The sequence below is a fragment of the Neofelis nebulosa genome, chromosome 11, assembly GCF_028018385.1.
Source record: "Neofelis nebulosa isolate mNeoNeb1 chromosome 11, mNeoNeb1.pri, whole genome shotgun sequence".
Classification (NCBI taxonomy): Eukaryota; Metazoa; Chordata; class Mammalia; order Carnivora; family Felidae; genus Neofelis; species Neofelis nebulosa.
The window spans coordinates 983,767-1,010,815 of record NC_080792.1 but is presented as its reverse complement, the minus strand read 5'-3'; the positions used below and the strand labels follow the sequence as shown (position 1 = coordinate 1,010,815).

Genomic DNA, 27,049 nt, shown 5'->3' with positions numbered 1-27,049 from the left:
CTTAGACAGCCTTAAATCACTTTCATAACATCCTGATTTATAACAGTCGGGGACCTAAAAGCATACTTGATATGTGAAGATGCTGTCTGTTCTTAAAAGTTGAAGCAGGAGGGTCGCTGGGGGTGTGTCAGAGCTGACCCGCTCGTCTGTGGCTGCCGCATGCGTTCCCATCGCGGGAGAGCTCACTCACGGTGACGGCGCTCCCGGTGCCGTGGCCGGGTGCCCACGACCGAAGGCCAGCGGGCTTCCGAGGGCAAAGCCCTGCCCTTCCCGACCGGAGATCTTCTGGGCGCAGCTGGCAAGTAGGCAGACCGTCCGTAGCGGTGCGCTGCACACATCTGTACGCTCACGTGGGATGCCCCCCGGCTGGGCCGGGAAGCGCCGTGTCTGCGTTCTGATCACTCGCAAGGCAGGCGATTTCCGAAGGGTCGTGTCGGCTAGTGCCCCGCCGTGGAAGTTAGGCGGTGACTTCAAGGTACAAGCCCAGAGCGCCAGCCTCATTTTGTAATGACGCCTAGAGGACTGTCGTCATCCCGCAAAATTGCTGTGACCTTCTGGCTCACTCTGTCCCTGAGGGGAGTTCGGCACTTGTGCCTCCTGCTGCCGGCCTGCCCGTCCAGCCTGGAGCGCACCTGGGAGACTGGCTTCCTCGGCGTTGTGGGGATCTGAATTAGATCAGATTTTAAATTCATGATTATGCTACGCTCAGTCGAGATGGCTCTGATGCCTTTTCATCATTTTCTTAAGTATTTTAAGAAACCTTTATTCTCTCTATCCAAAGATGGTGGTTTGGACGTCCAGGGAGTAGAAGTATTTGTGCTCCTGGAGCCCTGGTGCTGTTAGAGCAAGGACAGATCTAACGTGTTTACTGCACACATGAGCATGGCTGCATGGCAATGCAGTGTCGCTGTCGCTGTCGCTGTCACTGTCACTAGAACATCCCACTGAGCATCAGTACCCTTCCTAAATACTGAATTGAGCCGTAGTCTTAACTTTATATTAATGCTACTAGAAAAGCCGCCTTTTTAGAAAGGAAAAAAGTGGTCCCCTCAAAGAAGAGAGGGCAGGTCACATTTGGGATGAATTGATGTCTGAGGACCTCTATCATCAAATTCCTGAGCGGTGCGTTGAGAATTACGAACAACAGACTGCCTTTTTCTCAGCGTAGTAAAGCATTGACTACTTCAGAATGTCAGTGTGGTTTTTTGTTTTTCGTTTTGTTTCGACCCTGTTTGGTCTAAACAGGGAAGATAGTTTCCTTGAGGTTCGAAAAGTCGTCATATACTCGCTCATACGAGTTTCTCTCAGTGTTTTATGTCACACCTTCATATCCATAAAACTTATTTTAAGACAACCCTACAGATTAGCTTTAGATATGCTGTCAGTGTCTGGTGCATATACACAGAAACAATCCGTATTGGCTCTAAGTGTGTACGATTAGTTTAAAGACTTGGAATAGAGCATTCATAATGTGTCTCTTTTTTTCATGCAGTTGCTGTGATTGGCTGGTAAATATTTGTCAAAGAAAGAGAGAACTGAAAGCTCGCACAGTGTGGCTCGGATGTCCTGAAAAGTGTGAAGAGAAGCATCCCCGAAACTCTATCAAAAATCAGAAATACAATATATTTACCTTTATACCTGGGGTAAGGCTGTTACATTCTTAAAATTGGGCTTTATATGAGACATTGCCAGCTGCTTTTGTTTTCACTGTTTTCCCCCCCTTTTAATTGTGTCCCGTCCAAATCAGTGTCCCTTTGTTTTTGAACCATTCATGTTTCAGATGATTGTTAAATAATTCATGCACACTTTTATGGGTACAGCATAGAGTTCAACTTAAGACAGTTTATAGTTTGGGGCGCTTGGGTGGCTCAGTCGGTTAAGTGTCTGACTTCGGTTCAGGTCATGATCTCGCAGTCCGTGAGTTTGAGCCCCGTGTCGGGCTCTGTACTGACAGCTCAGAGCCTGGAGCCTGTTTCAGATTCTGTGTCTCCCTCTCTCTCTGACCCTCTCCTGTTCATGCTCTGTCTCTCTCTGTCTCAAAAATAAACATTAAAAAAAAAAAAATTAAGAAAAGAGAAAGTTTATAGTTTGACTTCAGCCTTAGATAAAAATATTTATGCTACTGTAGAAATAACCAAGTAGGCCTGAATTAAATTATCAGAAAAGAGCTGTAAGTTTCGTTTGGAAGTGAAGCTGAATGCCAAGTGTAAAGCCTGCGTAGGAGCCTCCAAGTGAGAGTAACGTAAGTGCTTACACAGACAGGACTCCGTAACGGGATCTCTGTAAGCATTTATAGGTGGATTTTCTACTTCACATTATGAATTTCAGGCCATGTATTATTGTATTATTCATTATCTTAAATAGGTATTATGCTGAGTTTAAATATTGAGGTTTAAATATTTGATTAATTTCTTTTATTGCTGGTGATATTTTTGTCTTAAATATGTACAAACTCTATGCATTTAGAATGATTGGATAATTTTTGATTTTTGTGCATCATTTCCTATTTTAATAGACGAATTTATTCATCTTTCTACAGGCAAAAGGCAGCTCCTACTGACTGTGTTTCTAGATCAAAGTTTTTGACATGTTCTAGTTATTAGCTTTATGCTATTTTGCAAGAAAGTCTCTTGGTTTTGTGAAATAAGGGCTGTCTTACTTTTCATGTTTTTATGTAAATAATCATGCCGATTTTATGTTGGGCATTGATTACCTCCCACCACCCTTCCCCATCCATCTAATAGTTGGTGAATGCTTGATATCTAATTTGCTCTTTATTAAAACACACAAAACCGTTGGCTCCGTAATTGAAAGACTGCTCTTTTGTCAGGATATAAAATGTAAACTGTCTTTCAGGCAGATAAATACTCTCATCTGTATTGAATGAGGCTGCTGCTTTCTTTTTAATTTTAAATTATTAAATACTCGCGGATTGGCTAAGCATTGCACATTTTCCTAAAGGTCACAAAGTTCATTCGGTAGACAAGAAGGTATTGATCACGGCGGCTTGAAGCCAACAGCACAGCTTAATTTTGACCAGAGTAAATCCACACAGCCTGCCAAGATTGGCCGTGTCCTGAAAATACCTGTTGATGTGTTGTCTGCACAAGTGTTACCGTGTGAATTTGTTTCCTTAGATTGTCTCTTAAATTAGGCTTTTCATCTAAAACGTAGTATTTTAGAAACATTTGGTAATTGCACAGTAGGAATTCAATGCCATTTTTAGCACCAAATGGCAATTTTTGAATTGCTAATAGATATAATTTATGCTAACAGAGATTTTAAAGAAATCACTGAGGAAAAAGAGCTTTCTCTCCTGCTGAGATTAATTTATGAAATGACTGAAAACATTTTTAGACAGCAATTGAATATGATTATGAATATAAACATGTTATCAATGTAGCCGATGCTTTAGTTGCACAAGCAACTGTGTGTTGATGTGGAAAACTTCATTACATGAAACCTGTGGTTCCGGACTCTTTAAGTCAACAGTAAGTACTTAACCCACTGCTCTGCTCTGGTTGAAATTTTCCTACCTTCGAGTTGCATAAAAAATGGTATCCAAGGAGATTTCGACTGCAAGTTGCAAGGATGGAAGTTCAATTGCGGTTACAGCTGCTGTTTGAGTTATTCTCGTCTGTAAACACGAGGTTTCTTCCATTTTCGTTTTCAATTTCAATTTAATAGTTTGAGAATTTGTAAATAGAAGTGTATTAATATACCGGACCTTGGGTTTTCTTCCTTAAAGACAACTCTATTTGAATTAAAAAACAAAAACAGAAAGTTGCAGGATTTGCCTTCCTGACGTTTTGTTGAATGATATTTATTTTATATTTGAAGCTCTTGTTGCAGGTTCACTGCTAAGAGTCTGTAAAAAATACGTAGGCATCTGTCTCCCCCAAGATGGCTTTGGAATTCACATTCTTTTATATGTCATCGTCTCTTACCGTCTGCGGGAAGCAGATATTTACAGGAGGCGGAGGCGGTTTTGTGAAGTCACGTTGTGTGCACTCTCTGCCTGTTCACTCAGCTTTTGTGAAACTGCCCTGACGTTCGTGTTCAGAAACGTGGCTGTCGTGTTTTATTTTTTACCGTTGCATAAATACAAGGTTAACACGACTTTCCCATTGTAAGATTTTCTGAGTTATCAAGATACACATGTGTGTATATAAATATATATTTATCGACCACCAACACTGGAAAGGACTTGCTATCTCATTTGCTTTGATGTACGTACAAAGATATTTATATGTCGGTCAGTGTGAAAAACTGGAAAATCAAAACTTTTAGAGGATGCTTTTAACATAATTGAAAGTTCTAATTGTCTTTTTTTCAATTTATTTTAGACATAATTTTGAGGTAACCTTACCTCGCTTTGTATGTGATTTGGTTATTGGAAAGCCAGTGCCAAAATTAAGAAATTTACTGTACCTCAGGGCATATTCTCAATGTTTGTTGGAGATGTAGTTAGATATTGTGCCGATTTAATTATTTGATTGAAGTATTAAAGATTTTCCTTGGAGAGACTGTGTTAATTTTTTCTTTTTCCTTTTTAGGTTTTGTATGAACAATTCAAGTTTTTCTTGAATCTCTATTTTCTGGTAGTATCCTGCTCGCAGTTTGTACCAGCATTGAAAATAGGCTATCTCTACACCTACTGGGCTCCTCTGGTAAAAGAAAAGATTTTTGAAATTAAGTTAAATGATTATGTAGAATATGGTTTTGAGAGTGGAGATGGTTGAGAGAGAAACCGATCAGATTTTAAGAAATGTGATATTGTTGCCGTGTATCCGGGAACTTCCGTGAAAGATTTTACAGAGCTCGGTCACATGTGTGCCGGGCGGCCCTGCAGGAGCGTCCGGGTGGTGCCCTGCTCCAGGTGTCGTCTGGAGAGGCCGCTAGGCACCCCTGCTGGTGGGGGGTGGGGGGGTGGGGTGGTTTCCATGGCGCATTCTGTGCTGAGGCTGCGATAACGGGTCGGTCTCTCCCCTGTGCTGATGGCACTGTCTGGAACCAGGGTGTGATCTGCTCAGCGACCCTCTTGTCCTGACAGATGGCCGGTTCTTACTTTTGGCTGAAGCATCTCAGTGAAGTCCGGACCATTTCTGCTTGACCCCTCAGTGCATAAAAGTTTTGGAAAGGCAAATGATACTTCTCATCGAATACTTCCATTTCCAACATAATGCCGCTGGGATAGTTTGATGCTGTTTGCCGATAATTTTCATCAGTTTTCAGCTTATGTAGACGATACGAATGCCTTCTTTCTTCCTTGCACCTGGAAAAATGGACTGCTTCCTTTGGACTGCTCCCTTTTGGGCAGATTGTCAGCATAATCCAGTCAAGACAGCGTAGTGAAACTCCTCCTTTAAGGAAGGAGCCGGCGTAGTGCTCACTTACCTGCATAAGTGCTCCTCTCGGAGCTGGGACGTGAGCGGCGTGCTCTGGAGTTCATTTCTCCAGGCTGCGCAGTCCTGCCGCCTCTCACAGCCAGTCTCAGATGCGCCAGGGCGACTGGCAGAGGGGACAGAAGTCTCGTTGGCAGGGTCGCTGGAGTCAGCCCCTCCCCCTGTGCACCCACACAGACTTCAGAGCAGTGACAGTAACGGTGTTTGTAGTACGGATGGATCACGGAGTCAGTACGCTGCACTCAGGAAATCAGTGGGGTTGGACGACGTCGGGATTATCTAAGTTAGGCCGCTGTGAGGGGTGGCATTGGGATGACATCCGGATTTCTGAGAGCCCGGGCCACGCACCGGTCAGGGAAGAGAGAGGCGCAGGCACAGGGAGCCGCGGTTGCGGAAACTCTCGGGCCAGGATGCTGGGGGTGCCGCTGGAGCGTGGCGACTTGGGGACGTGGGGGACGGTGCTTGTAAGGGAGGTCAGGGTGCTCCCGTGGGTGAGGGAGAGGGAGCCCCGTGACGGTGTGGGTGTCGCGTAGCACACGGGCGACACCGAAGCTCAGACCTCAGTGCTCAGAGTTGATGTTCAAGCCAGGTGGCTGTGGAGAGACGACGGAGGGGGCACTTTCTCTTCTTTTCCCCCTGCTCACCTTCCTTCCCCTGCAGGCAACTTCTGTTTGCATTTGAGATTCAGTTGTTAACGCGTCTCCCAGTAATTTTACTACTTAATGTTTGTCTCCCTGAAATCGTATTGTTTGCATGCTCTGAAAAGTTTGCATAAAGATTACCTTACTCCGTGTACCCTTTTGCAACATGCGTTTTGACTTAACATTGTCTTATAAAACGGATCCCTGACACGTACAGGTCTAGTTCACGTACTCTTCGCTTCTCGGAAGTGTTCCGTTGAATATATACACAGTCGATTTGTCCATCTTCCCAGGGAAGGAGACTTTGAGTTTCTTTCTGATTTTTCACAGTTAACAGACTCGGCTGTGACGATCGGTCTGATTGTACGTTGTTCCCTGTGCATCCTGGGAATCTCATTGCCTAAGCCCTGCTTAGTTTTCCCATTTTCCAGTGAAAGCTTAGATCAAGTGTACTTACGATCTCAGGGTGTTTATTTTTGGCCCCTCTTCCTACCCGTGGCTTCGCAGGGTGCTCTCACCCCTCCGGTGTCACCGCCAGCTCGGCTTGAAGTGTCCATTAGCGCTGATTGTCTGAGGATACGGGACCCTCTTAAAACTCTGACGTACAGAGCGTTCGTTTGTTTTGCTTTTGCGTCTTTTCCTCATGACTGTGACTTAAGTGGCTCGTAGCCAAAGAGAATGTTCGTTGCAGGTGGATTCCTAACGAGGACTTGCTTTTAAGTGTGCGCAGAATTGGCTGTGTCGGCCAGAGCCGCCCCTTCCTCTGTCCGTGTGAAGTTTACGTCCGCCAACCTGACCTGTCCTGTCCCGTCAGCCGCAGGTGTTTGAAGCACTTGGCGTGTGGGAATTCACTTCCCCGTGCTCAGAGAAGTGCCCCGGTAGGGACCTGGCTCAGTGCTCCTAGAAGGGACGCTGAGCAGAGGCTCAGGGGCCCCGCGGAAGAGTGAAAAGCCCGCTTCTCCCGTTTGAGTTGCGCTTCATGCTTCCTCGGGACGCGCCGGCCGTTCCCCGCGCCCCTGTCCCCACGCCCCGGTGGACCTCCAGCTGGCCTGCTTAGGAATCCGCGCCCTGCCGTTCCCCGCCCCGGTGGCAGCCACGGTCGCGTGACACGTACAGGTCTGGTCAAGTGTGCCGACCATGTGTGATCAGCGCCTCTGGTCGTGTGATCAGTCAGGACTTGTGAGTCTGCGCTTGCGCTCCTCGTGCACGTTTTAACCTCTGGTTTAGCAAAGGTCTTAAAAAGTTGACGTGTGCATCAGGCTCGCCTTCCAATCCCAGAAGCAGGCTTAGGTAGACTGGTTCTTTGATCCAAGCTCCCCTCAGAAACGTTTTTTGGAAACTGAAAATTCAGATACCACATAGAGAAGATCTTTTTTATTAGTCGCGGCAAATTTACACTAAATCTGTATCCAGACCACATACTGTTTTTTGTTTTGTTTTAAAGTCAAGGAAGTATTCTTCAGCAGGATTCTCACAGCTCCTGAGTTCCTGCTGGTTCTCGAGCCGCCCGTTCACCCCGTCCTGGGGGGCCTGCCCCGGCGCGTGGCCTTCGTACGCACTCACGTCGCACCGCCTTTTCTCTGCTTGCCTTGTGAGGTTCCGTAAGGCGGAACCTTCTGAGGTTTCTTGCTCAGAAAAAGGGCTCGGCATCTCCAGGTTCCTCCCTGACAGAAACCCGCCAATCCAGCGTAAACCCGTCATCCGGCCGGTGGTTATAAAGTCTTCGGTCTCCCGCCCGCTAATTTTCAGCAGGGAACTTCTGATTCCTTCCCTCTGTTCTCCAGCTAAAGGGTGTTTCTGAAAACAGTGATAGCTTCGTAATCGTTTTTGTCAGTTATTCCTGGCAATATTGTTTACTTCAGCTCTGATCTCCTTTCTGTTATATCTTGCCGTATGACAGAAGAGTCAACTGAAAATAATTGATTTCATTATTACATTCTTGTGTCGGAATGAGGATTACCTTTCGTATCGTTCAGCCTTCGGAACAGCTCTTTGAGGGACAGCTGGTGTAACCAGAGTACCAAAACGGATCGCAGTGCTTCTGTCAGAATGAATGAGGTGGGATAGACCTGCCCATGCAGACGATTCTTAGAGGAAGTCTGGGTTGGTGATGCTACCTCTTCCATATAAGATGTGGTCCTGGAAGTTTGTTAACACGTAACCTCCAGGGTGACCAGGGCATTTGCAAGAGACTCTGACTTTCAGTATGATTCTCCAGTCCTTCCCTCTGTCCACTCCTTTCCTGAGTGTCTCTGTACTTCGGTGGTGTGGGTGGAGTACGGAAAGGAGAAAGCACATCCCTCACTGGGACTCCTATCACATGCCGCCCAGGGACGACCACTCTCGAAGTACTTGCGCTCCTTGTGCCTCAGTTTCCCTGTCTGAAGTATTGCTCATTAGGTTTTTGTGGCATTTAAAAGTTGACTCATTCAAAAAACATAGAAAAGTTTGGGCGCCTGGGGGCTCAGTCGGCTACGCGTCCAACTTCGGCTCAGGTCACGGTCTTATGGTTCGTGGCTTCGAGCCCCGCGTCGGGCTCTGTGCTGACAGCTCAGAGCCTGGAGCCTGCTTTGGATTCTGTGTCTCCCTCTCTCTGTCCTTCCCCTACTCGTGCTCTCTCTCTCTCTCTGTCTGTCAAAAATAAATGAACATTCAAAAAAATTTTAAAAACCCCATAAAATAGTTTCTGGGGGCTCCTGGGTGGCTCAGTCAGCTAAGCATCTGACTTCTGCTCAGGTCATGATCTCACGGTTCATGGATTCGAGCCCCACATCAGGCTCTGTTCTGACGGTGTGGAGCCTGCTTGGGATTCTCTCCCTCCCCCTCTCTCTGCCCCTCCCCTGCTCGTGCTCGCGCTCTCTCTCTGTCCCTCAAAGTAAATAAATCAACTTAAAATAAAAAGCTTCTGGTATATAAGAATCCCTCAAGTTTAAACTGGTATTATATCGATAGAATTTTTTGTCTTTTTATAAAAATGCATATTATTTTGGCAGTTACTTTACATGACTCCTGGGTCGTCTGGTGAAGTAGGAAAAAAGAAGTCCACTTTATGAAACAAGATTTAGTCATGGCCCGTGGACCGGCCACGTGAGACATTCCTGTCATCCGTTCTGATTAACAGGCTGACCTCAAATACTGTTGTGTCACTGAAGTACTGTCACCCCCTCGTGTCCAGTTTGGGTTTTCCAGTAGCGGTACCGTAGCTTCGGTCTCGGACGTGGTCGGTGCTGAGGACGTGGTCGGTGCTGAGGTCGCGGGAAGGCCCGGCCCCTCCTGTGGGAAGACTTACTTACCCACAACTTCCATAGGCCGTCAGTCTGCAGTGACCCAGTTAAGACTCAGTAGATGTAAACTCTGCAGGGTGGAGGTCCGTGGGTCGTAGACTCCAGTGCCTATGAAGGAAACCCTGGCCTCAGCTGTGCCTTTCTTGGAATCTGCTTTATGTTCTGAGGCTGGCTTTTGGGGTTTTTCTCGGGATAGATAAGCCGGAGACGGACGTGGTGGCACGGGAGTGGCCTCCACATCTGTTACGTGTTCGGGGAAACCTTAGGTTTGGAGCGTGGCTGCGAGCTGCTCGTGTGCACCAGCGGTCTTCAGGGCTCTGTTTCCTCCCAAGAGCGCTCACCTCCTGTTTTACAAGTTGGGACCCAACCCTCTGTCGCATCTTTTCTAATGTTACTGCTTTGAAGTAGAAGCCTACTTTCACTTCTCGAGTTCTCGGAAGCACTGGGAACTCTTAGGTTTTGTGGCTTAAAGTTCCTTGATGAATGGAGAATTCACTTTTGCTGTCTTTAAGCCATAGGTTTAAAGGGTGAAAGTTAGATCCACCTGCACAGTTTAGATGACACACACACATCTGGGACCTGCGCCTCACAGAGGAGAGGTGAAGGCGCCCTCTTCAGGTGGGGCTTGAGCAGAACACCTTCCAGGTGATGGCCATGCGCTCGCCTGATCGACCCTCGCCGTTAACGGTACCGTCTTCAGTGTGTAAGTAACGTGCTTGACAGCCATTCTCCTCTTACCTCTCGCGATGAGTCCGTCACAAACACAGTTTTACGGAATTCTACGTGGTGAACGTGAGTCCTAATAGTAAAAACTCTCTATGTGAGAATGGCTCACGGAACTGTCTTTCCCGGATGGGTAGATGCGTGTTTCTCACGTTACTGACAATGAGTTGTGACTTAGAATTGGTGTATTTAAAGTGGTATTGTCTTCTCACCCGAGACTGACGGCAACTTTGAGTTAAGGAAATACGGTATTTCATCGTACGAATGTACCAGGAATTTTCTTATTTGTGGACATTTAGGTTATTTCCGGTTTTTTATATTTGATGCCGGGATCCTTGGTTTTTTGTTTGTTTTTTAGGAAAACTTTCCGGACGTGGAACTGTTTGGTTAAAATGTGTATAAATTTTAAGGCTTTTGATAACACTAAATTTCTTTAAAGTATTTTTGGTATTTCCTGTTTTGGATTTTCATGGTGTTTTTTTTTTTTTTTTTTTTGTCTTATATGTGCTAAAAGACATTTAGATGGAAAAGAAAGAGAAAAGCTGTCTCTGTTGACAAGTGGCATGACCTGGTGTGTAGGCAAATCTGGGGAGTACACACACAGACTTGCTGGGGCTGATAAAGGAATTAGTGAGGCTACGGGGTATAAGATAGATACACAAAAAGCGCTTATATTTTTGTATACTAGCAGTGACCACCGGAAAATGAAATTAGTGTAGTAATTTCATTTATAAAAGCATCAGAAAGGAGAAATAGTAGATTTAGCTAAAATGCAAGATTTCATACTGAAAACTTAAAACGTTTTTTGAAAAAATTAAAGATCTAAATAGATAGAAGTCATCCCATGTTCAAGAATTGAAAGACTTGATATTATTGTAACCATAGCACTCTCCGAATTGATCTGTAGATTCGGTACAATCCCTGTGAGAATCCCACGTAGCTTTTTTGGCAGAAATTGACAAACCGATCCTAAAATTCATATGGAAATACAAGAGACGCAGAGTAGCCAGTGCGACCTAGAAAGTAGATCAGTATTGGAGGACTCCTGCCTCCCATTCCAAACTTACTTTGAAGCTATAGTCATCAAGAAGGTGTGGTACCAGCTGAAGGATAGATCACGGGATACACGTCGAGTCCAGAAACAAACCTTGACACTTAGGACAACTTGATTTTTGGCAAGGGTGCTAAGACAGGTCAGTGGAGACAGAGCCAAAGAATGAATTTGGACCCTGCCTCCTGTCACACACAGAATGTAACCGAGAATGGGTTACAGACTTCAATGGAAGAGCTGAACCCAGTAAGACTCCTGGAAGAAAACAGAGGTGGAGTTTTGGGATCTTGGACACTAAAAGCCCAGGTGACCAAAGAAACAATTTAAATTGGACATCATGAAAATTAAAAACTTTGGTGCATCAGAGGACGCTATCAAGAAAGTGAAACAATACAACCTGGAAAGTGTAACCTCACGCTTGTAAATCATATATCTAACAAGGTATTTATATCCAGAATCACATGAAGAGCTCTTACAACTTCACGTGAAAAGATGAATGACACAGGTAAAAAGTGGGTGTAGGATCTGAATAACATTTATCCCAAGAGAACGTGTATATGGCCAGTAAGCTCATGTTAAGTGGTGAAAGCAGTTTGGCAGTTCATGAAAATGCCAACCGTACCGTGTCACCCGGAAGAGGCGCTATGGTTGCAGGGGGCTGGGAGCAGGGGAGATGGGAAAGGGGGGTGAGCTTTCTCTTTGGGGTGATGAAAGTCAGATGGTGTTGATGGTGGCACAACTCTGAATGCGCTGGGGACGGCCGTGTTTCAGTAAACACAAGGACCACGGGTTCCAGGGGCCCACGTGGTGTAGCCTGTCGGCGACACAAAAACGGCCCTGGGATAACAGGTTACTGTCCCCTAAGGGGAGTTGCCCGGCCTTGCCTTGGCCATTTTCACAGTAGACGGGGGGATGCTCATCAGTCAAATGAAGCCTACTGGACAGTGTGGTCCGAGAGAGGTTGACTTGAAGAGTAGCCATGTAATGTGTCAGAAAACACCCAAGTAGCCTTTGAAAATGACTCCAGCCACGTTAGCGGTGTAATAGATTTCACAATAGATTCCAAGTACATAGGTTTTCTGTAGGGGCGCCTGGGTGGCTCAGTTGGTTAAGCATCTGGCTCTTGACTTCGGCTCACGTCGTGACCTCACAGTTTGTGAGTTCGAGCCCCACGTTGGGCTCTGCGCTGACGGCACGGAGCCTGCTTGAGCTTCTCCCTCTCCCTCTGCACCTCCCCCACTCCCGTGCTCTCTATTTCTCTCAAAATAAATAAATACACTTTGAAAAAAGTTTTATTTAGATAGCATCAAGTTAATCTGTCCAGGGTTTTACTTAAAAAGTGAGGAAGTAGGGGCGCCTGGGTGGCTCAGTCGGTTAAACGTCCGACTCTTGATTTCGGCTCAGGTCAGGATCTTACGGTTTGTGGGTTCGAGCCCTACGTCGGGCTCTGCGCTGGTAGTGTGGAGTCTTTCTGGGATCCTCTCTCTCTCCCTCTTTCTGCCCCTCCCCTGCTCATGCTGTCTTTCTCTCTCTCCCTCCCCCCCCAAAATAAAAAAAAGTAAGTTTAAATAAAAATATTTTTTTAAAAAAGTGAGAAAAAGCGTGGTGGCTGTGCCTGTGCCCCACGTGTGTCTGTAGACGCTGCCACGGGGAGAAACTTGTCGTGCTGGGATAGCTTCCTGTTGCTACACATCTCATTCTACCAGAAAGAGAAGTATAGGAAATGTGTGATTTTGATGTCAGTCTTTGTTAATTTAAACTTGAATGCTCGCATGTTCTAAATATAATTCATGGGGTTTTGAAGATTGTTGGTTTCCTTATTTTTCGGTTACTAAGTCCTTTCTGATGTTTGGCTTGAAGTACAAGCTATGATACGAATTTAAAAAAATTTTTTGGCTGATAGAATCGTAAATCTTATATATTATATTTTTTTAGTGGTGTTTCATTGTTCCTTTTGGTCTTTGTTTTCATTTATGTTTTAGAAGTAACAAATTGGCGGGTGGGGGGTGGGGAGTAAAACTTTGTTACTGTTTTGTTATTTAAAATCCAGTTTTCTCAAATACCTGATTTTATTTTGTCTCATAGGGATTCGTTTTGGCTGTTACCATCATGAGGGAAGCAATTGATGAATTTCGGCGTTTTCAGCGAGACAAGGAAGTAAATTCACAGCTATACAGCAAGCTCACAGTAAGAGGTCAGCAAGACACTTTTGATTTAGTTTATCGTTTGCTTAATGTAGCCATCACGTCAGAGTTAACATAAATGAAAGAAAACGTCATAATTCTGTTACCGAAAATAGTATTATGCAATTACATATGGTATCTAATTAATTTTCTTACGATAATGTAATGCCTACAAATTCAAGGTAGATTTTTTATTCATTCTCCAGATGCTGGGATGTGTGTGTATGAGTATAAACATGTACACACTTAAACACACATGCGCACATGCGCACCGAGAAATGGTCGTGTGGTGCGCTCTGTCTCGGTTTGTATATGAGGCGTGTGCACGTAGACACGTGTGAAACCCAGCTGGTGCAGGACATTTTCTGTGAAGCCCTCTATCACCTTACCTGCCCTCTCTGTTTGTGTTATATTTTCAACACAGTCGTAGGGTTAGACAGTTGGTACCAGGGCCTTAAACTGTTTAAGTGCAAGGTCTCGGAGCACCTACAGTTCATGTCATGATCCAAAGTGGGACCACTTTATGCCCATTTCTCCTTAACTTCGTTCAGGGCTTTTAACCCTTGCTTAATTTATGTTTTTAAAGAGTTTGTTTATTTGGTCTCTCAGTCTCAGTGGAAAAGAAACGATGTATTGGGAAGAGTGTGGGGAAAGCATTTGTGGGTGGGCATTACGCCCGTCAAAAAGTGACAGTGACACCATGACAGTGATCACATCAATGAGGGACAATGAAGGAAGGCACCGAAAAACTAAATACGTATTCATAATAACTTCAAAGCCTGTTTCAAAGTTGAGGTTTAAATTTTTTTTTTTTTTTTTTTTTCAACATTTTTTATTTATTTTTGGGACAGAGAGAGACAGAGCATGAATGGGGGAGGGGCAGAGAGAGAGGGAGACACAGAATCGGAAACAGGCTCCAGGCTCCGAGCCATCAGCCCAGAGCCTGACGCGGGGCTCGAACTCACGGACCGCGAGATCGTGACCTGGCTGAAGTCGGACGCTTAACCGACTGCGCCACCCAGGCGCCCCTCAAAGTTGAGGTTTAGAGTGGAGTTTGTACCTTCTGATTACATGGGGACATTTGTACGTTGAATTATTTATTTGAAATAATTCTCCAAAAAAATATTTTTATAGCTTATTTGGACAGATGTCACGTAACGTAAAGTTTGTCCGTTTAAAGTGTACAGTTCAGTGGTTTGGGTCTGTTCACAGAGTTATGGAAGCATTACTGCCCTCTGCTTTTGGAACGGTCTTGACGTTCTAGAAAGAAACTCTGAATATGTTAGCCGTCATCCCATTCTTGCCCCTCCTGCCCCTCCTCCAGCCCCGGGTCCGTCCCCTGGTCTGCTTTCTGTCTCCATGGGTCTGCCCCCGAGGAGCAGGTGTCCGGAAGCCTGCAGCGTGTGGGCTGGTGTCACAGGCCTCTTTCCCCGGCGTCCTGTGGTCACGGGTCATCAGTTCATCGCTGGCGTGGCGCCTGGCAGCGCTCTTTTTCTTTTCGTTGCCCAGGGCTCCTCCTCTCTGTGGCGTGCCGTGTTTGCTTCCCATTCAGTAGTGGGTGGACATTTGCGTTGTTTCCACTTGAGGCGACTGTAAAGAATGCCCCTGCAAATGTCTGCGTGCGGTTTTTCTGTACGAACGTGATGTTACTTCTTCTGCGAGCATACCTGCCACGAGTGAAATTGCTGGATTGTATGGTAACCACGTTCTTGAGAAACTGCAAACTCCTCTTCTGATTGGCCTTACCGGTTTGCTGTCTCACCAGCAGCGTGTGAGTGGTCCAGTCTCTCTGCGTCTTCACCGGCACCTGTTAGCGTCTGTCTTTTTGTTGCAGCCGTCCTGTTGGGCGTGAAGTGGTAGCTCGTTGTGGTTTTGACTTGTGTTTCTCTGATGACTCATGACGTTGAGCGTCTTTTTCATCTGCTTATTGGGCATTTGTATGTCTGCTTTGGAGACGTGTTTTTTCAGACTCTTTGCTTACTGTTGGAACTGGGTTCTTTTTTTGTATTTATTGAGTTGGAAAAACTCTATATATTCTGGATTTAAGTCCCTTGTCATTCTGTGATTTGGACATATTTTGTCTCATTCGGTGGCTTGTGTTTTTTTCCTTTTCTTTGTGTCTTCGGACGCACAACAGTTTTCATGTTGACGAAGTCCTGCTCATCTGTGTTTTCTTTTATTGCTTGTGCCATCGTGATGTACCGAAGGAACAGTTTGTCAACCCAGGGTTGCAAAGATTTACTTCTATATCTTCTTCCAGGGGTTTTATGCTTTTAGCTCTGACGCTCAGATGTGTGATCCGTTTTCATTCTGTAGTTTGTGTGGGTGTATGACGTGGGTCCACGACATGGGTCCACATTCCTTTGTGTGTGAGTATCCAGTTGTCCCAGTACCATTTTTGAAAAGACTGTACTCTTGCGATTAAATTGAACGGTTAACTAGTGAAGAGTTTTGATGTATGAAGTAATGGCATGGTGGAGGAAAGGTGTGTTGTAGAGAAGAGGTGAAGTTTTGGAAAAAAGGAATCCCCAGAGTGGCCAGGTAAATTAGGTGTACCTTTGATGTGTCTTTTTTGGAATATAGCATAGGTCCTGGCTTAGTTTTTAAATTGTTTTCGTTGTGATATTTGGAATGAGCAGAGATTCGTTTCCGTGTATTAATTGTATCATTCAAAACTAAATGGCATGATGATATCTGTGAACCATCAGTCGGCAGTCCTGCCTGCCCTCCTGAGCGTGGAAGCAGTGAAGGGTCGAGCACTTGCCTCAGAGAGAGCAGCCCACATTCTCAGTTTGGGACTCCAGGCCGTGGCTCTGAAGGTAGTGGAGCGGCACGCACTTGCGAGAATTGTGTCTGTCCAGCCTGGCAGGGCCGCTTGAAGGACCGACTCAAGACGGTTGTCTCTCTTCCTCTGATTGGGTGTGACTCCGGGCAGAAGAGCCAAAAGAACAGTCGGCATTTCGGAAGCCTGTGTCAGCAGCAGTGGCTGGGGGGTGATAGGTGATAGTTGACACACCGAAGAGAGTGTCTAGTGCCCGCTAGAAGGAGCTGGAGACAGGATTTTTTGGAAAATTGGGGCCTTCAGAAGTGAGTGTGTTGACAGGAGAGTTTTGAAAGCCACATCCAAGGCCGGCACGGAATCATGCTCAGAAAAGACCCCAAGAAAGTGTTTTGCCTCTAGCCAGTCTCTAGGCTCACTGCAAGCAGAGATGAGGTCTCAGGCAGAGTTGTAGACAGCTTGCCGAGTGCCGGGTGCCCCGGGACAGCCAGCCTGCCAAGGCTGGGAGAGGCTGTTCGCTCCTTCCCTCCCTCCCTCCCTCTCTCCCTCTCTCCCTCTCTCCCTCCCTCCCTCCCTCCCTCTCTCCCTCCCTCCCTCCCTCCCTCCCTTCCTTCCTTCCTTCCTCTCTCCCTCCCTCCCTCCCTCCCTCTCTCCCTCCCTCTCTTCCTCTCTCCCTCCCTCCCTTCCTCTCTCCCTCCCTCCCTCCCTCCTTCCCTCCCTCCCTCCCTTCCTCTCTCCCTCCCTCCCTCCCTCCCTTCCTCTCTCCCTCTCTCCCTCCGTCCTTCCCTCCCTCCCTCCCTCCCTCTCTCCCTCCCTCCCTCCCTCCCTCCCTCCCTCTCTCTCTCCGTCTCCTGTCCTTCACCCTTCCTCCCTTTCTTCCTCCCCTTCTCATTCCTTCTTCCCTCCATCATCCCTCCTTTTCTTTCTTAATCTCACCCCCTCCCTTGCAGGGAAATCTTTTTCAAAACACTGACTGAAAGACTTCACAGACCACACATGACGAGGAATACACACTTTACAAAACGATTCTAGAAAAGTCACTAGACGTGCACGGCTACAGCATATACTGAGCAACAAAAGAAACCCAGAAGAGGAGGACGTGACTGATTTCCCGAATTACCAGATTATAATAGTCAAAATGTACAGGTTTCCACAGGAAATTATGAAGCATGCAGAGAAACCATGTGGCCCAGTCATAGAAGAAAGGAACAGAAGCTGTCCCTGAGGAGGCCCAGATTCTGGACTTACTGGACAAAAGTCTAACTCACCTGCCATAAGTATGCTCACGGAGCTAAAGGAGACAACTGAAAAATGTTAAGAGACATCAGGAGAACAATGTACTGTATTAAACAGAAGATCGGTAAAGGTATAGAAATGATAAAAAGGAAGCCAAGAGAAATTCTGGTGCCAAAAATTATAATAAATTGCAAGAAGAACTCACTCGAGAGTTTCAGTGGCAAATTTAAGTGTCCGGGAGAAAGAATCCCTGACCCTGAACCTAGATCACGTGAGATGATCCATTCTGAGATGTGGAAAGAAGAACGAGGAAAGTTAAGTAGAGACTTGGGGGCAGCACTAGATGCGCTAATGTGCGTGCAGTGGGAGTCGTGGGAGTTGTAGAGGGAGAGGGCGGAGAGAAAGTTTGAAGGAATAATGGCCGTTAACTTCCCGGATTTGTTAAGAGACATGAATCTACACGTTCAGGAAATTCCGTGAATCCCTAGAAGGACGGACGCAGAGAATCCACACCGAGACGTTGTAATCAGACAGTTCAAACCCGAGGAGGACAAAGAGAATGTTCTGAAAGCAGCAAGGGAGAGACAGCTTGTCACACACAAGGCCTCTCGAGTAAGAGCCTGTGGAGGACAGGAGGTGGATGACGTTTTTAAAATGACAAAAGAAAAAACTGCCAACCAAGAATTGTGTGCCCCATTCACGAGTGAAGGAGAAATTCGGATGTTCCCAAATGCCTGTAGAATTGAAAACAGGCACTCGAGCAAATACTCATGCAGCCACGTTCATGCAGCGCCCTTTATAATCGCCAGTGGGGGAGAACAACCCAAATGTCCATCGGCGCGTGAGTGGATAAACAAATTGTGCTGTTTTCTCACGTTGGAGTATTATTCAACCGTAAAAATGAATACTGATACAACATGAGTGAACCTCGAAAAAGCCGTGTGAGAGAAATCAGACACAAAAGGTCACGGACTGTACGACGTCATCTACGTGAAGTATGGGAACAGGTAGATTACTGGAACTGAAGGCAGGTTGTGGGGGGCACTGCTTAGTGGGTTGACGCATCCTTTTGTGGTGAGGAAAATGTATTTGAACCTGATAGAGTGGGTCGCAAAACACCGTGAATATACCCCGTGCCGTTGTAGTACTCGCTTACGATGGCTGATTTTATGTTATGTCGCTGTCACCTAAAAATAGTAAAAACTGTTGACGAAGGCATACTAATAATTAGGTCTTTTACCCTTCTATGATACTCGAACTCAGAAGATCTTAAAAATAATTGTCAGTGGGTTTATTTCAAATACAAACGGAGATTTACCTTCTTACACCAAATTGACGACCGTTGGTCCCGTTTGAAAGGACGTTTTACTCGTAGATGGTAACGGTGTGGCTATCTCTGACTTCCTCCTCTGTGATCTGTGTCAGGTGACTTGCTCATTGGCATAACTGCCATCCTAGGTAGGTTGGTGTTCTCTCCACCTTATAGGGGAGGGGCCTGAGGCCCCCGAGTCCCTGCAGCTTCGCTGGAGCGGCTGTGTGAGCCCAGCCCCCTCCGACTTCATGTGGCTGTTCTGTGGGTTGTACGTTGCTCTGTGGCTCGTTATTCTGACGCAGATGATTGATGAGTAAAATCTAGAATGTGAAAAATGCACGTAAAAATGTAAAAAATGCTTCTTGGCTAGTCTGAAACTTGTTTTCTTGGGAAGAATATTCTTTGCTCATCTCCTTAATTTGTAGCATTTCATAGGTTATGTGTTCTTTGAATGGCATTGGTGGCTCCTTCCTTATGTGACTTAACTGCGGTTTGTCTTATCGTATTTATTGTATTTACAGTATTTGAATTTTGTATTTGGAGTTCTTACACACATTCTTGTAGAAATACTCTGGGAAGATGTTCCCTGCTCCGTTTTTTCTTTTGAAAAGGAAAGCCACGACCACTTTTAAGTATGCTCGGGTCTTGAGGGTGCTTTGTTAGAAGCAGAGAGTATTTTAACTGGTGCACGAGCTCAGTCGACACCGGGTGATCTTTAGCCAACTGCACACTTTGCTGCTTGAGAGGCTGTCTTGTCATGTGGGAATTTTCCACGTCTGCTCCTGCTCCGTTCTTTGCTTTCTCCTTGTTTGTGACCTGCTTTATGATTCATGGTTCTCTCCTAATGGATAGCGTCCATCAGAGTTAAGGAGGAGAAAATGAAATTGTTGGCAGCTTTTCAGAAATCCCTGGTGAGGAATTTGAATTGTGGGGTCATTCTGCTTTTGGTTTCTTGGGATCAGTGCTATTTTTTTTTTTTTTTTTAACCTTTGCTCCAGAGAGGTGTATAAATTGCATACTGGGCTATAATCATTCTGCTGGCTGGTTCACGATTCAGTTCCAGATACTTAGTACTCACTGTGGTCGGCACTGTGATCCCCCCTGGGGATTCAAACACGAGTGAGTCCTGGACTGTGGTTTTGAAAGAGCTCCTGTAGTATTCTAGCAGACAGGATAAACTCAGAGGTTTTTGTTTACTTGCTTTTGTTTTAATCAACCATCAAATGTCAGTAGGACTGTATCACGTCACCCACTATTAATGTGTATTCCAGATGCCCACCTCAAGCTAATGTGGAGCTTTAGAAATGATCTGGAATTAATTCTGGGCTGTGGCTTCTCTTTACACTTGGTGATGACTGATTTCCGGTGGCTCTTACCTGTTTCTTGTAATGGTTATGGCATTCTGTTGTTCAACGTGTTAGACATATGAAAGAGAGAAGAGAGTCTGTTGTCTTTGAACTTGTGTACATTGTGTGCGTGTGTAGTTGTCAGAGAGAACGCTCACATATTTAGGTGTTTCTTGTGTTCCAGTTTCCTTGCCAGAAAGGAACTTGACCCGCTGAGACAATGTTCTTTCTTCCTGTGTATTTTAGCATCTTTGATTCTTTCTGTCAACACTGTTGTCACATACTTGTTAAAATTCTTACTGTTATTTTTACATAAAAAATCATGAAATACCTATTAAAATTTTATCATCTTTTAGTGAAATTTACTGTTTGTGAGTAATGTTTTCTTGAAAGATCTCCTTTTAAAAATCCCTCTTTAGTGCATTTTACACACCGTCTGTGGGCAGTGCACACTTCCCAGGCATGTCCTAACATGTAACTGGTTTCTTGGGTTACTGCATCTTCCACTTGGCAAGAAGGAGTCCCTTTTGTGACAGTCATGTCTTCAGATAGTTGGGTTTCTTTTAAATAGTATTCTCAAATGTTGGCTACATTTTCCCATCAGAAATTGCTTAGGAGCTGATGAACTCAGAAGTCATCGGAGTGGGTTTCTGCAGCTGCTGCTCAGAGAGGCATCGGTGACTTTCCTTCTTATTCGTGTGGCATCCCTCGTTCGTCCACTTCTGTGATGGTGCAGATCAAGTAGAACAGTGCGTCTTTTCTCATGAGGTCAGGGCCTGCTCGGTGCTTCCCGTTCATCTTGGGTGGTCTTCAGCATCTGTGGGCTGAGCAGCATTTGGGAAGTATCAGTTCAAGAATGTTCTGGAGGGGCGCCTGGGTGGCTCAGTCGGTTGAGCGGCCGACTTCAGCTCAGGTCATGATCTCGCGGTCCGTGAGTTCGAGCCCCGTGTCGGGCTCTGTGCTGACAGCTCAGAGCCTGGAGCCTGTTACAGATTCTGTGTCTCCCTCTCTCTGACCCTCCCCCGTTCATGCTCTGTCTCTCTCTGTCTCAAAAATAAATAAACGTTAAAAAAACTTAAAAAAAAGAATGTTCTGGATAGTCTAGTAGCGGCTCTCGATCTGTCAGATCTGTATGGTAGGTCTCCATCGGTCGGTCGTCGTAGGTTGTCGTAGGTTGTTGTAGGTCGACACCGATCAGCAGCTGAGATTCATGATCTTATCTGCTCCGTCCTCTGTGGCTGCACGCGGTGGACGCGGGTCCGCCCGGGTGGGACATATACACAGGAGCAGATTCATAGCTTCGGGACCGGCTGTGCGTGACCCGTCGTGCTTTCTCAGCTCATCCTGGGAGGATCTGTGTGAATTCATTTCTTTGTGGCCTTGGTGCGCCACGTGTCTTTTATCGCGTTGTTTGGAGATTGGGGCCCGGAATACGTGAAAGTAACAAGAAACGCCGGCTAACACGACGTACCTTGGCACAGGTGGAGTCGTGTGGCGGTGTGTGTGTCGCCAGCACCCCGCCCCTTCCCTCTGGTAGCTGCTGTTACTGTGCTGGTCGCTGTGCTGCTGGGTCCTCTGCTCTGTGTTCGTGCGGCTGTTTTCCCTGAAGGTTCCGGGGTTGTTGGCACCTGGCAGGATCTCAGACGATGGAGGGCTTCAGTAAATGAGGGGTTTGCAGATCAAATATGACAGCCCTAGGCCTGCGTGCGCTCCAGTGTGCCCGCTCGCGCCTCCCCCAGCATCCTTGCTCGCGTCAGGTACAGCACTGGGTTTAACTTGCTGCCTTGACTGGTGAAAAATACTCTCCTTGTGATTTGCTTGCTGCTGACCTTTTCACATTTCCTTGTTTATCGTGGTCTTTTATACGAGTTTACTCGTCTTTCTTCATACGTCCATTTCTACCTTTTCAGAATTTCTCTAAGAGAAGCTTATCACGTGACAAATATTTTTATCTTGTTTGACTCATTTTTTATCTTTTTCTTTAAAATTTGTTTTACTGTTTATTTTTGAGAGAGAGAGAGAGAGAGAGAGGGAGAGGGAGACAGAGCTTGAGCGGGGGAGGGGCAGAGAGAGAGGGAGACACAGAATCCGAAGCAGGCTCTGGGCTCTGAGCTGTCAGCACAGAGCCTGAAACAGGGCTCGAACACACAAACAGTGAGATCACAACCTGAGCTGAAGTCGCATGCTTACCAGACTGAGCCACCCAGGCGCCCCTATCTTTTTCTTTTAGATGTAGATAAGTTTATAATTTTTATGTATGCAAACCTTCTGTTTTCCTTTGTGGTTTTTACTTTAATCCTAGAAAGGCTGTTTAACCCTAGTGTGAATATCTTAATTTCCCTACAGTAGTATTTCTGTGTTTTCATTTTTCATAGCTGATGTTTCCCTCCATTTGCAATTTTACATTTCAGGTGTCTATTCCATGGAGAAGGGAACCTGTCTTTTTTTACCGCAAATGGTTAGTTAGTTCCTTTAAAACTAGTTTTTAATGTTATTAAAGTTCTTTTTCCAGAGGCACCTGGGTTGCTCAGTTGGTTAAACGTCTGACCCTTGATTTCAGGTCAGGTCATGATCTCAGGGTTCATGAGTTCAGGGTGACATCATGGAGCCTGTTTGGGATTTTCTCTTTCCCTCTCTCTGTGCCCCGCCCCTTCCCTCCCCCCCGCCCAGATCAGTATGCTTTCAAAATAAACTTAAAAAAAAAAGAACAAACCTAAAAAATAAAAAAAACTAAAAGGGCACCTGGGTTATTCAGTCAGTTAGGCATCCAGCTTCAGCTCAGGTTGTGATCTCATGGTTTGTGGGATCGAGCCCCACGTCAGGTTCTATGCTGGCAATGTGATGTGGAGCCTGCTTGGAATTCTCTCTCTCTCCCTTAGTCTGCCCCTCCCCTTTTCTCTCTCTCAAAATAAATAAATAAATACACTTAAAAAAAAATAAAGTTTCTTTTTCAGGCCTTTGAGAAATGTGTCAGATTTCTTTGGGCCCCATTCTTTGCCTTGAGTTCTCCAGATTCATCCAGATCTCCGTGCCGGCTCCATTCCAGTTTTAAATAATGTTCCTTTTCGGCATGTTCCAGCGTCTTAGAATCTTTCCCTCCCTCCCTCAGTTATTTTTCTTTTTTCATTATTTGGAGATTTTCTTCTCGTGAATTAGACCAGTGGCATCGAACCCTCATGAACAGGCTCGTGGTTGCTCACTATCCTCACCCGTGGTTTCTTCTCTCTTGTACCAAGGGCCCGATGTTAGTCTCCACGCTGCGAGTGTTTGTGCAGCAAGAAACTGCCGTGGGATGAGCGAAAATCTAGAGGAAATGAGAGACTAGGGACGATTTTGAGCCATATTTAGTTCATCTCCCTTTTAGCGGTAACATAACCATACAGAATCGCGGGGCATTGGGATTTTTGTACATTTGCAGGCGCCTGCTTTCTCATCAGGTTTCTGGTTTTCGTGATTGAGAGTCTTAGAACTTGTTAATTATGAACCGTTCGTGTTAACAGTACTTTGTATTTTAACATTTGGTAGAGGTGTAAAAAGTCTTTCTAACCACAGAAAACAGAGGTTGGAAATTTCTCTTAGGCAGACACCAGCAGGCTTAACCAAGACTTTGAAGTATCTTGTCTATAGTAAGACCACATAATTTTCATTTGTATTTGTTGCTTGATAAAATATTTAAGAGTGAGGTACTTAGTAAGTGTTTTAAACCCGTGTACTTTCCTACAAAATCTTTATTTAGTGAAGGTGGTCATTTGCTGTTGATACTTATTTCTGCCTTTGCTGCAGCAAAACGTGTACGTCGGTTGGCTCAGCAAGTCTGTCTGCATGGTCTCTTCTGGCAATTTTGGGCTCTTCATTGGTATTTGGATGGTAGACTGTTTCAGATAGTGAGACCGTGTTAGAAGGGAAGGGGTCCGGTGAATAACATTCAGTGTTTCATCTCTGTTTCTTACCACGATATTTCATTATTTCCATATTCTTTCTAAAGCTATCTCACACTTTGTTTCCTGATAGAATAAGAAAAAAAATGTGTGTTTAACTTGAGCATCTTACTTTTTTTTTGATTCCGCCACTCTTTCTCTTTTCTCTCCAGCTGCTTTCGGGGGGTGGGGGTTTCCAGTACCCTCCCCCCCCATCTCCCTCCTCTCTTCGCGAGCTCTCTGCCCTCCACGGCTCCTCTCTCCCCCAGTTGCTCTCTCCGCACCACGTACCTGCCGAGTTCTGTGGTTCAGGTTGTGCAAATTGTGTTAATCCTCAGATCGGTTTTCTAGGCGTGCGGGATGGCTTGGTGTTGATCTGGCTGCATTTCAGGGACCAGAGATGCACAAAAGAACTTCCATGGTGCTGCGCCATCTTGGCCCCTCCCCCGTTTTGTTTGTTTTTAATTGCTAAAGAATGTTTTTTAAAACTACTTTGATTATTGCTGGTGAAAGTGTAAGAGTAAAAATTGGTTACCTTCCGCAAGATGCTCTCTAACCCTTACCCCCAGACAGCAGCATTTCCTTTTTTTTCTTTAATTTCCTAGGCTGTAGTCAATACAGGTCCTATGTGGATGTATTTTATCTCCTGGGCTTTAGGTAAGGTTCCTGCGGGTCGGGTGTGGCCCATTTTGTTCCCAACGTTTGTCCCCAGCCTGTGTCTCGGGAAGGATAGCTCCTGCCCTTGCACATCCGGGTCCTCCTCGCCTGTGCCCCACCCACCTTCAGCGGGAGTCCCCGGGCCTCCCAGCCTGAGCAGAGCCCCGGCTTGTGTGCTCTGGGACTGGCTTCACGGGGCCTTCGTCCGCGTTTCTCTCACTGACCTCGGACAGCCTCCGATGGCGCCGTCGCCCTTCATCACCTTGGGACTCTGTACATCGGTGCCTCAGGCTTCCACCTGCCGATGCCCCCAGCTGAGCCTTCTTGATTCCCCTGAGAAGAGCCTGGCCCTTCTCCGGGGCGCCTCGCCCTCTGCAGTCGCTGGCACGTGGTGGTGGTTTTTCAACCGGGGCCTGGAGGCCACTTGTCCTGGAGCGAGCAGGGCACCCTTTCTGTCTTTCTAGCTTCCTCCCTTTTACACCTGAGTCCAGCTGTTTGTCAGCTGCCGATTCTGTGGCCTTAACGCTTTTGCACTGTTCGTGGCCCCTGTAATGTTCTAGTTGATGAAGTCTGATTCACCAGTTTTTTCTTTTATGATTGTGCTTTTGGTGCCCTAAGAACTCTTGGCCTAACTCAGGTTCACAGAGATTTTCTGTTAAGTTTCTCCTGTGTTTCTTCTTCTAGAGGGATTTGCACTGTGTATATCTATTTTGAGTAAACCTTTGTACTGGTACCAGTAAGGGCTGTTTTTGTATGTGGATCTCCAAATGTTTCCCGCACCGTTGATTGAAAAGGTGATCTTTGTCTCACTGCAGTGCCGTATACTTTGGTCAGAAATCAGTTGTCTCTTACGTGTGGCTTTATTTCTGGACTCTCTCTTCCACTCCACCCATCTGTTGGTCGGTTTTTATGCTAACATCATTCTTTTTTGATTACTGTTTCTTGAGAATAATTCTCGAAGTCAGGTAGTGTTTTCCTTTCAACTTTGTGTTTTTGTTTTCAGAGTTGTTTGTCTAGTGTAGGTCCCGTGGATTTCGATATGACTTTTAGAATCAGCTTGCCAATTTCTGTAAAATATTCAGATCAAAAATCCCTGCTGGGATTTTGATTGGGATTGCACTGAGTCTAAAGATAAATTTAAGGGAGAATTAATATCTTATTAATACTAAAGCTCCAGCTGTTCTTGACGAAAGGGAACAGAAGGCTGTGAGTTCATGGGACTGAGGCTATGCAGGAAGTACAGACAGCCCCCTGCACACAGATGAAAATTCCTAGAGAACCGAGAGCTACTGAACAGTTTGACCAATTCTTTACATTTAGAAATGTGCACTTGGAGGCAGATTGCTTTACCGATTTGACACGATAGCCTTGTCGTGTTTTTGTTCATATTGTCTTATTAACACAAGAATTTCTGCACTTCATTTTACCATCACCTGTTTTCCTTAAACATGTACTTGCAAGGAAGCTCCATAGAAATGAATGAAAATCACTGTACAGTACCTAAAAATTAAAGGCTGTTAAGTATAAACTGTGTCTGTGATGTGACAGAATGGTACCTCTTTCTCAGAAATGTAAGACCATGATCGCGGAGTCAGAAAAGGATATGTTTTCTGTTTCAAAATATTTAAAAATTATTTACTACATTTATTCCATCTTATGATTATGGCTGTTTCTTTCTCTGCTTTCTAAATGGGTCTATTACAGAGAATATAGCAAAGCAGAAGGAACAGTGGAATGGATAGTAGAGAAAATAAAATTAAGTGATAAGACAGGAATTCTTTTGAATAATACTCAGTAATAATGAGATCGGTATGGTATGTTTACTGCCTGGTGCTTAGCTGTAGAAAACATAACAGTGGGAGTACAGACAAGAAGCTTGAAGGGGCCAAATGAAAAAGTAACTAAAATAGACATTCTTCTGTAAGTATACTTTCTGACTATTAGTAGATGTACTTACCAGTTATGAAGGTATCTGAAGATTTGTTTCACAGTAACGCTAAAGAACATTGGTACTCTATTTTATTTTTTTTTAATAAAAGATGCCAGAATCGTCTTTTTTTTTTTTTTTTAAATGTTTATTTAGTTTTGAGAGACCACATGTGCAAGTGGAGGATGGACAGAGAGAGAATCCCAAACGGGCTCCACGCTGTCGGCACAGAGCTCGACACAGGGCTTGAGTTCACGAACCGTGAGATCATGACCTGAACTGAAATCAGATACTCAACCATCTGAGCCGCCCAGGCACCCCCAAACATTGCTGTTTTATAATATGAATAAAATATAGCTTCCCCCAATAGTTCCATTCCTTATGTGCTTACTGTATAATTGAGGAATGTAGAAAAATAAAATACAAAACTTCTGGATATCCTCAAAACATATCTTTAGGAACAGTTGTGGTACTCTTGAAACTGAGCTGCTTTAAGAAGTAATTAGGAAATAAGTTTGTAATAAGTTGAACGTGGTCGAAAAGTCAGTAGTATGACTGGTAATGTTAGTTTTTGATGATGTGATGTGG

General features: G+C 45.2%; 1 protein-coding gene across 12 annotated transcripts in view; it reads left to right on the top strand.

Annotated features, from left to right (window-relative positions):
* Positions 1-27,049, top strand: part of ATP9B (ATPase phospholipid transporting 9B (putative)) — a 254,172-nt gene that overhangs the window by 37,505 nt on the left and 189,618 nt on the right. For 9 of the 12 annotated variants that reach the window (XM_058691769.1, XM_058691763.1, XM_058691768.1 and 6 more), the window contains 3 exons: positions 1,493-1,643; positions 4,557-4,670; positions 13,190-13,298. In XM_058691769.1, the coding sequence (XP_058547752.1) occupies positions 1,493-1,643; positions 4,557-4,670; positions 13,190-13,298 (374 nt within the window). Of the gene's footprint in view, positions 1-1,492; positions 1,644-4,556; positions 4,671-8,080; positions 8,105-10,709; positions 11,610-13,189; positions 13,299-27,049 lie in introns of those variants that run through there. The other 3 variants (XM_058691764.1, XM_058691771.1, XM_058691770.1) reach the window with 3 other exon arrangements.